We start from the raw sequence: 19,089 nt of genomic DNA, 5'->3' as shown, positions 1-19,089 counted from the left end.
TATTTTTGATATATTTTGCTGTACGTATGTGGTGTGCCTCACCAGGTCTGCAAGGGGATGAGGTTGTCATCAAAGGGGTGGCCAATGGTGGCCTTATGCTGCTCCCACCTCCAGGTCTTCAGTCTGGTGATGAGATTTGACTGACACTGGTCCAGACTGTCCACAGCCTCCTGCAGCAGCTGAAAGCGTTTCTATAAACAGCACATAATATGTTTCAAATCGTCACTGTCGGGCAGAAACCTCAACTTTTTATGTTTTCTTTTGGTAAACTAATGCCCAACTTCATCATACAAGAGTGTTGTGTGCTTGTAGATCTGCTATTTTCACTATTATTATTATTTCATTTTTAATAATTTTTTTTTTTAAATGAACGGTTTTGACATACAAGGTTTCCACCCGACTGCAACGATATGATATATGTTTTTGTGTGGGAATAACAACTGGCATTCTTTTATACAAAGTTGTTTCCTTAAAACTAAATATAGCGATAATCAGTAGTTGACAGCTTGCTCACCTCAGCCAAAGTTTGCAATTGGTTCTCCTGCTGATTAATATTTCTTTGAAGATTTTGCCGTTCTTTGTTCTGTGGGTCCAATCCGTTCGGTTGGCCAGGCCCTAAGCCAAGGAGACAGTAAGTAAGCAAGCTAAGCCTCATATTAAAGCCTCAGATTGTTATATTGTTAACAAAATCAAATCAAATCAAATCTAAAGGCCTGTTGTGCAATATGTGGTCCCTATCATGGGAAACTATGAAACTAGGAAATGATGTGGATCTCAGGATCCATTTGGCTCCAAAGTGAATCTCGAACTTGGCTCCAATGTTGATCTCGTATTTCATAGGGCGAGCCTCTTGCAGACCATAAAAAGTGGAATTATGTCATTGCCAAAACAAGCTAGCTCTCACATTCTCTCCCAGCACCCAGGGGGAGTCCAATCGATGTCATACCATTGACAATGGCCAATAAAAACAGAATCCTTTTTTAGCTGGGATGATGTCATAGTACTATGATCTGAAATACAGACCAGAACTGATACATGGGAAAACTCACAACAATGACTCACCTTGTGAATCAAACTCAAAGTTTGTTACATTCAAATTGAGCTGTTCTTGTCCGTCGTGGATATTCTTTCGACAGTTCTGGAGCTCTTGCACCTTCAGAACTAGGTGGTCCACATCCTGCATATTTGGGGTAGAGGACTGCACAGGCCTGGGGGACTGCGCGTAGTGGGGCAAGTTGACAGTCTGAAGACATGGGACGGCACTTACTACTTTACATTTTGTCGATGAATACTCAATGACATTCTGTGGGCCAATGTGGTTCAAAATGTTTTGTTGTCATGAAATATAGTCTCAGATCCACACTCACCATACACACCCTGCAATGTTACTTATGATCATCTTAATGATCGTCTTAAAATGAACTATCACTTACTTCTCACATTTTAGACTGTTCATTGAGATTGTTAACCAGTGACTGATAATAAGCGTAATGGTTATCCTTATTGCAGATGATCCAATAATTAAATATCCAACAGCAAGAAGGCACACAAGTATTCCTAGTGTTCCTGTGATGCTAGAATTATAATACAGTTCTTACAGCATTGTTGAGTAGGGCCTGCTCCTTCCTCAGGATGTCCCTGACCATCACCCCAAAGTTTAAAGGCTGCGTCCGGAATATGTTCTGTAGAGCAAACACATCAGCACAAAATATCAGTATATGGATGATGGATGACAGCTGTTATATATTCAATGCACTAACATAGTGTTTCTCAATGGGGAGGTGGTGTCATCCTAGCCTTTTTTAGCGGCGCTAGCCGCTCTATACCTTTAGGTATAGAGCGGTAGCCCTCTATACCTGGCTTTTGCGTCAACGTTCTGATTGGTCAGACACGTCAACAAAGTGATTGGTCAAGCTTCACGTGACACGTGGCTATAAACACATTATAAACACTTATTGATGACAAAATGTATCAAAGGCGCCGCTACCTTCACACAGGTGTGATTTTTTAATTAACATGATGCTGACCATGATACTGACATGATACTGACATAATACTGACCATGATACTGACATGATACTGACATGGTCCCAACCATGATACTGACATGGTACTGACCCAATACTGACCATGATACTGACATGGTACTGACATGATACTGACCATGATACTGACATGATACTGACATGGTACTGACCCAATACTGACCAGGACACTGACATGATACTGACCATGATACTGACATGGTACTGACCCGATACTGACCATGATGTCAGTCACAGGGCTGTGAGAGGGGCCTGGTGTGACAGAGCCTGACATCACATTATCATAGTATCAATACTGATTGAGAAAAACTAACCAGTTACATACTGGAGCACCTCCCTTTGGAATATATTTACACAAACAATGTTTTATGTACATTTTATTTTAATACGTTTTATTGACCCACAAAAAACAGGATAGATACACGGGTTGAAATAAAAACAACACATCACAATGGAAATATGCTCTTAGCTTTCTTGTGTTTATCCTTTTGACGGTGGTATGCAACTGTGTTTAGTATCACGTGACGGGTGCTGCCGCTCCTTCCCCCCCCCCCCCCTAACTATGTTCTCCTTGATGAGGCTTTGAACCCGCGGCACGCCCGGCTGGCGGCCCTTGAGGCTAATGACTTTTGTTCCTTCATTAACACTTTCCAGCCGGTGCCTCTGGTGCGATTATAACCTCCTGTTGCGTTGTGTTTGCCAGTGCCGTGTATCTTTGAGTGTTTTCCCTCTGTCTGTGAGGAGTATCTCTGTTTGTGTAATATTTCATAGTAAAACCCAGTTTCTCTATCATCATCTATTGTACATATTTCTTGTTTTTCATACCAGTAACCTGTAAACTGATCGTATGACGTTCTGCATAGTAGTGTATATTTGTATGTCTTCTTAAATGTCATCATGATTTGAGTGCACAGGGATCTCATATTAAATAAGCCAAGTGCTTTTATGAGCGATCCAGTTTAGAGCATGGGTTCCCAAACTTTTCAACCCGCGACCCCAAAATAAGGCGGAAATTGACTCTGAAATTGACACTGCACGTTCGGTGCGCATTTGTAATGTGTTAAAATTGTAAAATGTACCATTTGTGATCATTTTAGATGGTATTTCATCCATTCTGTTGAATAAAAAGTTAAAAAAAAGTTTTTTTTTTTTTTTAAATGACCCAAAATAATTTCGCGACCCCACGTCAGTCTCCCTGGGGTCGCGACCCCTACTTTGGGAACCCCTGGTTTAGAGGACCGTGTATTGTGAATTGTACTTCCATGTACTTTTACCATGTCTTTCTAAATAAAGTATTCAATCAATCAATCAACCGTGTCTGTGTCCTCCACTTGGGTCCTGCCTGTCCTGTCGTTTTCAAACCGTGACAGTATAATCGCTCCAGTCCCTTCTCCTGTGAGTCCCGCACCGAGGACCATGGACAAGTGTCCCAGGGCGGCCGTGAGACTGAGAAGCAGCGGCGGTTCGGGCTGGGCCTCTGTCTATACTGCGGCGTGGGCGGACACTACATCAACGACTGCCCGGTGAGGCCCCCGCGTCCCAAGAAGTGACTTTAAGTTAAGTTCTGGTTTTGTTTTTCAGTCGCGCTCTGTTCCGAGTGTTGTTTTTCGTTCAGTTGTGGTTTTTGGTTCACGTTCTCTGCCTTGTCTTTTCCTCCTGTTTTCTCTTTCTTCCTGTCCTATCTCCAGCTCCTTCTTCACCCCGGGTCAGCGGCGACGAACGGCGGGCGGCCTGCCGAGACGTCCGAACCTGGACGGGCGGCGCCAGTTTCCTGGTGCGGCGTCTGGTCCCTCCGTGCTGGTTCGCGGTCTCGGCAGTTTCCGTTTCCCGGTCGTCGCTGTCCGGGGCCTCTTCTCTTCTGCCTTGGTCCCCCCCCCCCCCCCCCCGGCTCTTCGCCTGCCGTCCGGGCCTCGATCCCTACGTCTCTGTCCTGGTTCTTCGCCTGCCGTCCGGGTCTCCCCTGCCGCTGTTCGGCTGGACCCGGCGGCCGTCCTGGCCTCGATCCCTACATCTCTGTTCTGGTTCTTCGCCTGCCGTCCTGGCCTCGACCCACGTCTCTCTATCCTGCCCTGCCTGCGCCCTCTGCGCCGGCGCGCGCAGAGCCCTGGCAGCGATCCCCCCCACCAGACCTCGTATTGTGAATTTGTACTTCCATGTACTGTTGTTCTCATGTCTTACTAAATAAAGTACATCAATCACCCGGCCCTGTCTCTGTCCTCCTTCCCCCCCGGAGGTCCTGGAACATCAACCGTGTCTGTGTCCTGCACTTGGGTCCTGTCTGTCCTGTCCAGGGGTGCAATGCTCAGTGGACGGGGTTGCACGCCGAGCAACCACTTATTTGGCCAGGGGGACGCGCAGGCACATGCACGGATGTGCACGCGAGGTGCACGAGCGTGCATGCAAGAATGCGTTCCACTCGATCCGTGCGCCGAGCGAGTACCTGGCTACTTAGCATATCAATAGCGCAGGTTGTCAGGTGTGAATGTGAAAGGGGTTTCAGCGCCATGAATCAAATCATCACCCCAACCCGCACACGGTTAATGGTTTCACGGGTAGCATCTTTGATGTTCATTAAGATAAACGGGCCACCTCGAAGGTTCTGGGATCCAACGACATATGTGAGAACTTGGCTGAGAGCCCATCAGGCAGCTGAGAACAAGAGAGCGAAAAAAGCTAAACCATACAAGCCCCAAACCAATTGGTGGGGGCTTGCTTGACTGTTTTGAAACTACTGTTAAATTACATTGAAAAAATGTAAGTGATGTTGTGTAATGTTGCGCGCGTGCACGTGCGCGTGCACGTGTCGTCATTAAAATAGAGAGCAACCACTTCTCAAATGAGCATAGCATCACTGGTCCTGTCGTGTTCAAACCGTGACAGTTTTGTTTAGTTTGTACATATGAACACTGTCAATAAAGATATCAAGTAGCTCAACCAGTCTGTGTACATAGCCCTCAAACCTTGATCCATACATGGTAGGTTTGCTGAGCACCAATATTATTTTTCAGCAACGCCCTGCGGTGACACACATTTACACCTGGCAGCCTTCCACTACAACCACAAGTTTATACTGTTGACCACTGAGCAGCTCCACTGGACCAGTTGGAGATTCAGAACCTTGGCATTCACCCCTCCACTGCATCAGTATCAGGTCAGGGCTCCCATGGAACATTAGGGGGTCAACATCCTGGGCCCTTTCCCCATTATTGACAATGAAAACCACTACGTCACTATGGATGTCACTGAGGACTATTTCACAAAGTGGCAAGAGAAATATATGGTTCTGGACCAGAGCACGACTACCATGACTAGAAATAAAGGGGAAGGCTTACATTGCACAGCTATGAGAGAGACTAAGGGAAACACACAAACTGACCTGGGAAGTGCTCTCTAAAGCTGGGCTCTGCCAAAAACAGGCTCATGACTCTCATTGCGAGGAGGAGGACTTTGCATTGGGGGTCCTTACACCTATACCCTCCTTCTATTAATTCACAGATTACATGTGTGTCAGTCTGTCCCGGGCGTAACTCAAAAAGCGTCCAAACTTGGCGCGTGTCTCATATCACCCCAAGGTGTGCAGTGCCCAATGGCAAGTCAGACAGACAGTTTCCAACAACCGAAAAACCACATATATCTGTATCTGCCTGATAACATTTGTGCCGCATAGTCAACATAAGTGACAATGAATGCAATGGAACAGAAAGTGGCAGAATGTGATAGAAGAATGGCAGTAATATTGGGATGGAGGAGAAGGCATATTGATCAAATTCAAAGAAAAGTGGGTGAGAACGGAAGGTACAGTATGGGAAGCAGGAGAGAGGAGGTCATCATGTAACATGTAGGATGACAATGTATTCCCAACTTGCATTGTTCCCGACATGCATGGCCCCAAGTAGGCCTAGTATATGTACTGTAAATATATGATCTCCTGACCATGTTTCTGCTGATGTGCATCAGCCTCATCTTCTCCACCACGTCGTCTTTCTGCTGGGCCAATGTGTGGAGAATGCTGATGATCTGCTCCAGCAGAAGCTGGGCCTGGGCCTTCTGATCCACCTTATTCGGCTCAAAGTCCTCCCTAGACATACAAGCACACACGGAAACAGGCATGCATGCACATGCACACGGACACGGACGTGTGTGTGTGTGTGTGTGTGTGTGTGTGTGTGTGTGCGTGCGTGCGTGCGTGCGTGCGCGCGCGCACACACACACACACACACACACACACACACACACACACACACACACACACACACACAGACGCACACGCACACGCACACACACACACACACACACACACACACACACACACACACACACACACACACACACACACACACGTGTACACATACATTAGACACACATTCATATATCCATGATAAGAATAAAAACTTCAGTCTATCATATATATACAAAATGCATATACAGTAGCCTACATGGGAATGTGCCTGCGTGTGTGCGTGTGTGCGTGCGTGCGTGCGTGCGTGCGTGCGTGCGTGCGTGCGTGCGTGCGTGCGTGCGTGCGTGCGTGCGTGCGTGCGTGCATGCTTGTCATACCATCTCTGTTCTTCAATCCAACTGGCCAAATAGAACCTGACCTCTATGGGAAATGAGTTTGGATAGAGGTCAGTGACAGTCTGCGTGGGCAGATACTGAAACAGCTGGTTCATCCGCGTCCACTGAGCCATGGTGAGAGAACTGCAGGACACAGAAGGCAAGTGTAAAACATTATAATTGGTTAACTACAGTTTATTTTTAGACAACAACAACTTGAAGATGAACAGGAAGAAGGATGTTATATTGCATTCACAAGAGGCTAGCCTCGGGTTTCCAATCTAAACATAGGCTGAAACGTAGGGGAAAAGGACTTGAAACCGTGAAACTGAAACAGTGCCAAATCTGTTGCCGAGCAATAAAGCCAACACATCCTGTGAGATTTATTGGGTTTGCACATGTGGGGAGAACCACAAGTTGTTGACAACAAACAGCCCTACCTCTTCCGTGTTTTCACCCATCCCTTTGCCACTAAGTGTCATACTTTATACATAACTTTTTGTCTGTATTAACAGTACAGTATATCATTGCAGTCGTAAGTTAATTCCCTACTTTGCCATACAAAAGTGTCATGTAAAAGTAGCAGAAATCTGCAATTTTTGGTGAAACTGGTAGATAGATACTTTATGTGTCCTTGCGGAAATTCATTTTGTGCCAAGCAGCCATCAGGATACAAAAATCACAAACACATAACATAAATACAAAATACATACAAGCTAGAAAAGGCCACCAGTCATGATTCAAGAGGCATCACATTACATTTTATGCACAGAACTGAGATGGGGCCTGTTTGTTCAGGAGTCCTATGCTTGTAGGGACAAATGATCTTGAAGCCCTAGTCTGCAACATTGGCACTGTGTACCGTCGTCCTGATGGTAAAAGGTGGTATTGACTGTATAACGGGTGCGTTCTATCCCTAGCAATAGCTCTCCCCTTCCTAAGCACCCGGGTCTCATACATTGCTGCCATATACTCTCATGTCGTACCCCAGCTATCTTGCTGGATACATTGATGATTTTAGGGAGTTTGTTCTTATTAACCAATGATAATGAGCCATACCAGGAAACAAAACAGAAAGTCAGTGCACTCTCCACGAAGGCTCGATGGAAGAGTACCATTACACTTTTTTCCACGTCATAGCGTCTCAGTCTGCGCATAAAATTCAGCCTCTGCTGACCTTTCTTATAGATGGCATCAGTGTTGGAATTCCATGTCAGCTTGGAATCAATTGTTGTACCCAAATACTTGTATTCCTCAACAGTCGCCACCCCATCCCCATCAATGACTATTTGCTGGTGTGCATCATGAGCACTAGTCCTAAAATCAAATATTGTATAACCTCCTTAGTTTTCTTAATATTCAACTGAAGGAAGTTACTCTTGCACCAACCAGCAAACTCATCCACTGTTCTTCGTTAGCTTATCTCATCCTTCTCAATCAGACCAACAATAGCCGTGTCGTCGGCAAATTTAACAATACAGGTGTTATCTGAGTCACTCCTACAGTCGCTTGTGTACAGAGTGATCAATACCGGTGAGATCACGCTCCCTTGCCGAGCCCCCATGTTGGTTGTAATAGGGAGAGATATTGCTTTATTCACCCTGACATGTTGTACCCGATCAGTCAGGAAGGACTCCACCCATCTGATGATATTGGTGTTAACACCCTCAATGGTTAAGTCTGATTGAGGGTTTTATACATTTTTAACAAAAAAAAGCATTAACAAGAGCTTCTGACTAAATAATAACTACATTGGGTCCATTAGAACGCAGGTTCTTTTGTCCATGCCCTGAAAAGTAACAGTTTTGGACTTGGACAGGTTTCCACCTGTGACCCAGCAGCGACGATACATTAACATGGCTTAGTTTACTGTATGCCACTATTATCTCTGCCAGGCCGAGCAGGGATGGATGTTTCCACCCATGTGTGTTTGTGTCAAAATGTCTTGCACACGAGCACCAGACAAAGACAGAAAGAGAGAGGACAGAGATGCAGTTTGACATTACTATATCAGACAGTATAAGTATTATACTGCCATGGTGGAGTTTTGTGCTCCACTTGAGTTGAGTGCCCCTTTCTAGTTGATGTCTATGCTCATGTTCACTGAAACATGAAAGCCCTGATAGCTGACTCTGGAGTCTGTCTGTAATTCTGCAATATTTTACTGCAATACCGCCAGCCAATTTGAGAATGCTGAAATTAGCCAACATTCCCTAATGGCAGACAAAGACAACAGTTCCTCCTTTACTTCAATGAATTAAACATAAAACAAAAAGTTTGAAAATGTGTGTTTGGTAGATGATAGCTCTGTTATAACCATGCTTCTTGGCAATACATTGTATCTGTTGGAAAGCCTGTTTATTTTCCTTTTAAATGGTGCCCCTTTGTAAGGAACACGTGTGTGTGACACAATTGTTTTTAGGCATCCAAACGTTATGATTTAGCAGCTTGCCAGAGGCTTCGGAAAACGTTAGTCATGATAGGCCTATGGCAGCACCTAAATAAAAAGGGCATTGAACAGTCTGTGATGCTATAGCAGAATATGCACTTCCCAGGAAACACTAACCTCTATGGATCAATCAGTGGCTCTCACTACCACTAGTGAGTCACTAACGTATGCATTGCTATGCAATCAGTTTGAGACACACCATATGCTGTGTAGGGGCCGGGGCTGATATATATACCATATGCCGGATGTGCTGAAGAAACTTCCTCCATAAAGGGGTGGTTTAGACTTTAGAGAAGTTGGCAACAGCTACTGTATAAAACGGGTTATCCCAACCTGTGCTCTGCATGGTATCTCTGCTGCCAATGGAGACTTTTCACAACTTTGTATTGAACTTTGAGTTCATGTCATTGCTCATGTCATTGGAATTACTCTATTTAATATCATTTGACAGAGTAAAAATAAACATAGGTCAGGATAAGCTACCCCTCGAAAATATCAAGTAGGCTCAAATTAAATGTGTTACAAAAATGTAGTGCATTACACAATACTAGGCATAAACAAAGTTGGGACATACATGTATGTCTGGCTCTGGGACATACATGTATGTATGCATGTAGGCCATTGGTTCTCAAAGTGGGGTCCGGGGACCCCTAGGGGTACTTGAGGGGGTCCCCAGCTAAATGATGGACAGGAACCAAATGGACCCTTATGGGTCCGTTAGGGTCCATTTGGTTCCATTTGTACACTCTCAGAGTTAAATTAACATTGATTTTACAATATGAATTGGGGTCCCAGAGGTATAAATGCCATGAAATGGGGGTCCGTAGCCTTATGCATGTTAAACTGGGGGTCCCTGAAATTAAAATGGTTGAAAATCACAGCCGTAAAAACCTTCTCTTATTGGGGTCCCTGGCATAACTTTTCAAATGGGGGTCCGTGGGGTAATAAGTGTCAATTTGGGGGTCCTTGACATGAAAAGGTTTGAGAACCACTGATGTAGGCTATACATAGCCTACAGTAGACCAGGCTACTGTAGGTTGTACAATAGAATTGGCCCAACACAGAGCTACTGTCAGAGCAAAAATAGCTTCTTGACAGCCTACTGGTGAATGTTTAGGCCTATACATAAACACAATGACAGTTGGTGATCAACAATCATGGCTACTTTTCACAACAGACTGTAAAGTAAACAAAAGGGAATTTTCACCATAGCCTATATATTGTCAAATTATTCCTATACAGTGTAGCCTATGTTTAATACAACTGATTTATTCACTTTAATACTTATCACTTAACTTAAGTAGACTGCTGTCAGTGGTGTAAAGTAACTAAGTACATTTACTCAAGTACTGTACTTATGTACACTTTTGATGTATTTTGTTTTACTTTAGTGAAGTATTTCCAATTTTCAATACTTAATTACTTCTACTCCACTACATCTCTGTACTTTTACTCCAATGCAATTATTAAATATTTACAAGTTATTTTTTAGATTTTTATTTTTATTACTAAACGTACATTAACCACTTAAGGTGAGGTCTATATATATCTTGGCTATTTGAAAATAGCAGATCTACAAGCTCACAATGCACATTGACTTTTACTTCTAACATAGTATGTCTACATTGCAGTATTGATACTTTTACTTAAGTAAGTACTTTTCCACCACTGCTTGTTTTTATGCTCAACAGATAACGTGTTTATAAACATCCATTGTAGTCAATAGCTACCAGAAAAAAATATACTGTTAACTAAACACTTTTATTCATCTCTATGAGTTAACATAACCCCCCAGTAACAGTCTGCAAATAATAGCTAATAGCCTATAAGCCTATATAGCCTACATATTGCATGCATGTCATTCGTGCATTCGTGCAATAATTCAGTTGACTCGATCTGTCATAAAACATTTTTTTAAAGTAGGCCTACAAGAATTGTCACTTACCGCCTGGAAAGTATTAGTTTCTTTTTCAAAACATTTAAAAAATGTGATCGCGTATCTCCTTCCTCCCCGACTTCAGTTTCACATGTAGGCAGTTTCTACTCCACAAAGTCTGAGTATTCTACTGAATCCAGCTGTGTCAATAATGAGCTCCGTATTGTCCAGATACCTTATAGAATTAGACCCACTATCGTTATTACGTTATAAATAGCCTATAAGTTATAACATCGAGTAAAAAGTTCTACCAAAGATAGGCGTGCTGTTAGACAGGCGCAGAAAATACTTCCCTATTACGATCATAAACCGCCTCCGTTTTTTTTAGCACAGCCCATTTCCTCTCTTCAAGTTCACACATGTCTCCTGGTCACTGGGGCTATAGCAGTGTTTGTATCAGTGGAGGAAAAAGTTCTCAAAATGTTTACTTAAGTAAAGTATTAATACTGCAATGTAGAAATACTCTGTTACAAGTAAAAGTCAAGAATTCCAAATTTACTTGAGTAAAAGTACGAATTATGCAGAATGTCTTGTCCCATTTCACAAGTTTTCAAATGTATAAAATGTATACAAAAATATTTTGTGTCGTACAAAATGTATGTAGGGCTGAAGTGGTTAATGTATGTTTTGTAATAATAATAATAAAAAAAGTACAATATGTTACAATAGCAATTAAATATTCTGTTACAATTAAAAGTCCTGCATTCAAATGTTTTATAATTGAATAAAACTGAAATTGTATTGGCATGAAAATATAGGCTAGGCCTACTTAAAGTAGGATAGCCCACTAATTATGTAGAATATATTTAATGGATTAAAAAGTAGGTACAATATTTGCCTCTGAGACGTACTACTAGTGGAGTATAAAAGTAGGCTATAAAGGAATGAAAAATGGAAATATGACTACTCAAGTAAAGTAAAAGTACCTCAAAATTGTACTTAAGTAGACATTACTTGAGTAAATGTACTTACATTACATTACATTCCACCAGTGAACTTGAATGAGATAGCCTATATGCACTAACATGTTCCCCCTTGTTTAGCCAGCAGCAGCAATCGGTTCATCAAATGGAATTACGTACTTAGGCTCTAGGCCTATAAACTGATGAAATATAGCCTGTTATGCTTGACGGGAATGAAATTACCACAAAAAAAAAGAAAATATATATGCATCCTGCTTGTCCACCATTTCACAAAGGTGCAACCAATAGTTGCTGAGGGGGGCACAGGATCAGTAACCCCAGAACACAGTCCCCCTCCCTCTGCAACCATTATGTTCGATCGGGTCCGATCCAGGCATGCAACCAAGCCTACGTTTGGACAGCAATATATTCTCAATTGTATCATTGTTTAATTAATTCACCCCAAAACGTTGTAGTTCTGGAGGAACTGGCAGATCAAAGGACACCTTTTACACTTAGAATCCACATAGTATCCACATTTATATCCACATATTCACTTAGTATCCACATACCTGTACATGTATTCACTTAGTAGCCACATAGTATCCACACGTATTCATACGTATTCACTTAGTATCCTCGTAGTATTTACTTAGAATCCACATAGTATCCGCATAGTATTCACTTAGTATCTATAGTATCCACATCTAGTATTCACTAGTATCAACATCGTATCCACATAGTATTTATTCACTATTATCAACATAGTATCCACATAGTATTCACTTAGTATCATAGTATCCACATAGTATTCACTTAGTATCCACATTGATTGATTGATAAATTGAATACTTTATCAGTCAGAAATGAAAACAGCACAAGGTACAGTAATAGCCTACATTAAAGCTAAAAGGATAACACAAAAAGGTCCTGGGGACTTGTTTACATTGTGGTTCTATGTATTCAATTCATCAACATGCCATACAAAAATTAACACAATAATACATGTCATCAACAAATACAAACACTATGTGTACAAAAGAGATGGTAAAATGACATGTACCACCCCTTATGGTCTCCTGATAGATGTTTTTTCAGGCCAATTTTGAAAGAAACCAGTGTTACACATCCTTTAATATGGATGGTGTCAGGGCATTCCGCATTTTGGTGGCAGAGCAGTAGAATGAGAACTTTCTCATGTCATGTTTGTTATAAATGTGGGTGGTACCATATCATGGTCACTCCCTCTAGTGTGGCTGTGGGTGTTACTCACTTTGGAAAAGTAGTTTGACAGGTATGAGGGCACTTGAGGGCACTGTCTCTTTGACTATCTTAATACCAATCCCAGTTATATTTGCTTAACAATGTCTTCTACCCTGAGCCATCCCAAACTAGCAAGTGTGTTGGAAAGGTGGGCCATGGGCTTAAGGTCAAGACAAGAAGTAGTTGTATCAGTTTGTTTTGGGAGGTCTGAAGCTTAGTTTTTAGTGACATTGAGATGTTGGACTGGAGAACCAAGAGGTGCAAGCATAATCAAAATAGCATTGAATGAGGGCTCCAGCTAGAGTCTTGAGAGCACTTTTGTTGACAAAATAGGAAATCCTGCCCCAAAATCTTCTTCTTCGATTGACTCTCTAGTACTATGTGGATCCACATAGTATCAACATAAACCGCTCACAAAATGTAAGGAAACTTGAATTTGGGCCATTATATCTCCCCTTTACTAATACCAATCAGTATAGTGTTATATATCATTTTTATCGGTGATTAGTCACCTTTACAACGATGTACAGCTTGTAAGCATCGGGCTTTCGTGGAATGAGCAACACAGGCAAACGTGTGGGTAGCGCAGAGCAAAAATGTGCCAAAATCACCCAATATGCTTTTGATGGTAATCGCTCTTATTTTGAGCGACCTGCCAGCACACACTTGCTGAGAGGTGGGTTCTGCAACTTTACGTTCTGCAAAATGGGTTCTGCAACTTTGTTGAGTTTGTGTATGCTCCAAGCAGCAACACTGCCCCCATAGAAAGATGCCACGTTTGTCCCTTCAGGATAAGGCCCGTGCAATAGGGCAAGTGAAGCTGGTGTTCCGTTACGCAGATTACGCATTATTTGATGTCAGCCCTGGTACCATTTGCAGGCAGGTGTGTGCCAGTCACAGGTGTAGGACTGGCACCTGAGCATGGGCCCTGCAACTTTGACATCTGTCTTTGGTACCGTTGTGCAAATCTTGCCTGTAAATCTATGGTTCCTCAGTGAAGCAAGGGGTCTGAGTTGTTGTCTTCCTTGTTGACTTCACCAGTCTCACAGAACTTAGTCCTAAGTTTGGAAATGGTATCAGGGCTAACACCAAATAATGCTGTCACACTGCATAACGGAACACCAGCTTCACTTGCCCTGTTGCACGGGCCTTATCCTGACAAAAGTGGCATCTTTCCATGGGGGCAGTGTTGCTGCTTGGAGCATACACAAACTCAAAGTTGCAGAACCCATGTTCAGGTGCCAGTCACTCACCTGTGAGGCAGTCATACACCTGTGCCCATTGAATGTCATGAATGTCACGACATTGAATGTCAGCAGAACGGTCTAACGGGCCATTTTGGCACATTTTTGCTCGGCGCTACCCACACGTTTGCCTGTGTTGCTCATTCCACAATGCTTACAAGCTGTACCTCGTTGTAAAGGTGACTAATCACAGATAAAAATGATATATAACACTTTACCGATTGGTATTAGTAAAGGGGAGATATAAAGGCCCAAACTCAAGTTTCCTTACATTTTGTGAGCGGTTTAGTATTCACATCCACAATTAAGGGTATTTTCAGGAGAAATTACAATTCAGAAGCACAGCAGGAGAAAGGGTAAAGGAGTGTTGGTCGTTGGCAGGTATGCTGAGACTAATCAAGGCAACGGGTACTTCCTCTTATTTTGAAGTCCTGGCAGGAATTGAGATTTTGATTAGTGGAGGTTCACTTGACGCTTCCACTACTTTGTTCGTGTCTGTGACATGAGTCATGTCACGTGTCGACGTGAGCCATGAATAACTTCCACTAAGTATGATTTCCAGTAAGTAGCTGGTTTTTACCCTTGTTGTAATTTACAGTAAAGGCTCCTACCCTTAGGCTTAAGAGGTTTAGGAATTTTGCAGGTCAACACATGGTCAAAAAGAAAATAATAATAATAATAATAATAATTATTATAATAATAATAATAAACCTATTGTCCTTATCCAGTTCTCCACGTGGCTGATTTCAGTCAAAAATGTGTGTGTCTTCGAATACTCCGATGCTTAAATGTTTCGATTTTATTCACAATCGGATAGCACTGGCTGTTCAAGATCGAGCATTTAAATAGTGTCCATTTTGGTTAGTAATACTAGAAATATAAAAAAGCCCTCAGGGCTTTTTGTGTTATCCTTTTAGCACCATTGTATAATCATACCACTGTACCATTTGCAAACTGGTATTGTATTCAATCAATCAATCGATAGTATGCCCAAATTGATTCTATCTTCAGTTGACCTACATGGATATAAAGTTTCTAATAGGCCTACTGACCACAAGAGGGGGATGTAGGCTCACTGAAACATTATGAGGTGACCAGTGTCCGATACAACAGGGCCGGGAGGGCCCGATCAGGGTGATTTTTACATTCATTTTCTAGATCATAATCATTTATCAAAAAGGTCCGATGTAACGTAAATTCTCCGGAATTTCAAGCGAATCCATGCTCTATCTGTTCTCACAATATTCTGCGTAGGCCTATTATATGCAGGCAAATTTGTATTTTGTTTAGTTTGCTCCTTTTTGAGTGTCGGTCCGCATTTGTGTAGGCTTTTTTGTTGTTGTTTCCTATAAACTTTTTGCTTATTTTAATATGGAAAAAAACATACATGGCAATCTTAAGGAATCGTTATTGTTTAGATATAAATTAGTTTGTGAAAGGGGGTAGAGCAGACTATTTTTGTCAAGACATTCCACCTGTCAAAACCAATTTCCTGTACATCTCTGACTGATCTGTCTAACATTGGCCTGCTCCAAATAATGCTAACAGCTACAAGCAGCCAAGAATTTGATCACATCCTTTAAAATAGTTTGAAGAGATTCAACTGACCAATTATCTCTTCTTGTTTGAGATCACAAATTGTCATTTGTGTGTATGAACTGGCAGACACACAACATGATTCAGTTCTTTCCTAACCTGTAGGCCTCCAGTGATAGATTAATCTGAGTTGCCTTTGATAGCGCTATGAGTTTCAGATGTATTAATAAAAGGTGATATTCTTGTAGTCATTCTAGTCATGTCTGAGCCAATAGTTAAAAGGAAAAAGCCACTTCGGAGCAAAAAGGCATTAGCCTGCGTGAAATGACATTTACCTTGGATTATTTAAACGCAACATGCCAGTTTTATTTATAATATATATTTTTTATTTTGTCAGATGAACCTGGTGATCATATGAGCACAACATTAACATCAACTTTCAGGCAAACATTGTTTGGATTGCAGTCTTTTCTGCTCCCATAACATGTGAAATGTATGCCAGTGTTGAACAACATTCTTTAGTTTTATGTTTATTATATTGTTGTTTGCTGCACTCATACACCCCACGCTGGTCTGTCATAATTTCCAGGGTCCTTTTAGGTAAAACGTCCTTACTGGAGGCCTGCAACATCTGGAACCAATACAGCTGTGCCAGCTATCTCTGGGACCGGGGGGCTTTGAGGTTGTAGGGCAGGGTGGGGTGGGGGGGGGGGGGGGGGGTGAGGGGTTCGGCTCGTTGCTGCTTTGGCCCTGGGGGTCCGTGTGTCCCTGACTACAAAATAGACTTGATTGCTAACAGCTGGCAGCCCTAACTCACCCAGTGTCAGAGCTCTCCTCTGATGTCAACCTTGTCAGTATCAAGGCCTGGACAATGGAGGGCCAGCAGCAGCCCACTGCTGGTTGGGGAAAGGTAGAGAGATACTGAGGTGGAGAAGGCCTGTGTGTGGGGAGGAAGGGCTGCTGCACCAAGTGACGGCATGAGATGAGATTCACGGAATGACCTCTTTTTTTCATGAAGGTTGTTATCATAAATAACTTTTCATGTTTTTTATCAAGCCACCTTTGAGTGACATTCACACACCACACATGCAAACCTGCACACAAACGCACTCGCCCGCGCATGTGTGTGTGTGCGCACACACACACACACACACACACACACACACACACACACACACACACACACACACACACACACACACACACACACACACACACACTCACTGTGAATAATACTGATACTGACATGTTCCAGCTGAACACATGTGTATTCCACACAAAAGCTTAAGAAAGTTCTTGAATTACTGTTTGGTACATTGCAACAGTTAACATGTATGCAATTTTAATTCATAATTGGATTTATTATAGGCTACACACAGTCATTCATTATTACATCACCTCGCAACAGGGGAAGTCATGAAGCTCATACCAAATAATGTGAGAACAATTATACTCACTATACCACAACCCAATATCCAAGTATTGATACTAACTTTATATATAGTATATACTTTAATTATGTAATCTGCACAGTCATTGTCTCCTGTACAGCAATGTGCACAACGTGGCTGAGCTGTGCCCTTCCACTTCTTCCCAGATTATGAGTAAATAGGACAACAGTTCATTAGCATCTTTTATTATCCAATTAAAATCTATGCTCGCCTAATTACCTCCAATCAGCATGAAGGAGCGAATGATTGACTTCCTGGAGGACAGGAATCAGTTAGGACAGCAAGGGCAGATCATTATTCAGCAACTGTACTCAATGTATGCACTGACTCACAGTGGTGGAAAGTACATTTACTCAAGTAGTGTACTTAGGTATGGTTTTTCAATAATTCATACTTTTACTACACTACATCTCAGAGAAAACTAATGTGTTCTACTCCACTGTGATTATTTGAAAACATAGTTACTTTGCAGATTTAGATTATTGTCACAAAACATACATTGACCACTATTTTATACTTATATCTACAAGCTCATGATTAGGGGTGTAGTGTTACTTTAAGAAGTGGGGGGACGCATCTATACCGCTTGTTTCCCTCTACACCAAATCTCTCACCAAATCTCTTGCCGATCTACAAGCTCACAACGCATCGCAGCATGATGCATTGTGAGCTTGTAGATCGGCTATTTTGGGCTAACGTTCCCCCAGAATATGGATGCTGTGGTTCAAGTGGTTTTGACCAAAACCAAAATCCTAATTTTAGAAGTGGCTCCCCCTCCACTATACACCCCTGCTCACGAGGGAACCAGACTGAGAAAGTATGCTGTGCATATGGTACGTTCAAAGTGACTATCTCTTGTCCTTGATAAGATTTGTACATTCTTGTGTATTTCATTACACCAGACTTCACCCACATCAAAATGTAAACTTTGTTCAATAATAAACTTTTGTTGTTCCATTTTTCTTTTCCCATCTTTTTATGAATATTTTGTTGGGGCTTTTCTGACTTTATTTATAGGTATAGTGGAGATTAGAAGGACAGGAAAAAAGGGGAGAGACATGTAGTAAAGATCGTCGGGAATGGGACTCGAGGCCTCCCATCTTCTTTTTAAGCAGCTCAGCCAACACCAGACATTTCTGAGACTTGTATCCCAACAACCTGCATGTGAGTTTTTCATTTTGATGCTTTTTTTTAATTCAATGGTGTCCTCTTAATAGCTGAAGACTATCTTTTCCACTATACATGTGTAATAGTTATCCTCTCGTCTCTGGGTAGGGTAACATGCTGGCCACGCCAGCATGTTACCACACCAGGTATACTAAGGCTATCTTGATTGACTTACGATCCTTACCACCTAAGCCGTTTTAATAAACTACAAAATATGTCCCTGTTTAGAGTGTGTGTGTGTGTGTGTGTGTGTGTGTGTGTGTGTGTGTGTGTGTGTGTGTGTGTGTGTGTGTGTGTGTGTGTGTGTGTGTGTGTGTGTGTGTGTGTGTGTGTGTGAACTAACCAAAAAAACTATTTTTTTCTTGGCAAAAAAGAACTAACTGAATCATAAACAAATGTTTATTTAAAAATAGACTGATAAAGGTACAGAGAAACAGAGAAACACAGCAACCAGTACCAGATGTTTATTTTGTCTGTTAATACTGACTTATCTGTTATTGTGTGTCATGCTTTGTGCCTTTTAGATTTTTGGCTGATGGCTG

General features: G+C 42.1%; 1 protein-coding gene across 1 annotated transcript in view; it reads right to left on the bottom strand.

Annotated features, from left to right (window-relative positions):
* Positions 1 to 11,283, bottom strand: part of stat6 (signal transducer and activator of transcription 6, interleukin-4 induced) — a 28,572-nt gene extending 17,289 nt beyond the window's left edge. Inside the window, exons 1-7 of the mRNA XM_084068239.1 lie at positions 10,994 to 11,283; positions 6,603 to 6,743; positions 5,979 to 6,123; positions 1,599 to 1,682; positions 1,063 to 1,243; positions 515 to 615; positions 43 to 191 (exon numbers count right to left, since the gene is read on the bottom strand). Coding sequence (XP_083924365.1) covers positions 43 to 191; positions 515 to 615; positions 1,063 to 1,243; positions 1,599 to 1,682; positions 5,979 to 6,123; positions 6,603 to 6,733 — 791 coding nt within the window. The 5' untranslated portion in view covers positions 6,734 to 6,743; positions 10,994 to 11,283. The remainder of the gene's footprint in view (positions 1 to 42; positions 192 to 514; positions 616 to 1,062; positions 1,244 to 1,598; positions 1,683 to 5,978; positions 6,124 to 6,602; positions 6,744 to 10,993) is intronic.
* Between the last annotated feature and the right edge of the window lie 7,806 nt (positions 11,284 to 19,089).

The sequence above is a fragment of the Gymnoscopelus microlampas genome, assembly GCF_963454915.1.
Source record: "Gymnoscopelus microlampas genome assembly, chromosome: 10".
In the NCBI taxonomy this organism is placed as follows: Eukaryota; Metazoa; Chordata; class Actinopteri; order Myctophiformes; family Myctophidae; genus Gymnoscopelus; species Gymnoscopelus microlampas.
Note: the sequence above shows the minus strand (reverse complement) of the source record. Positions and strands in the feature narration are given on the sequence as shown.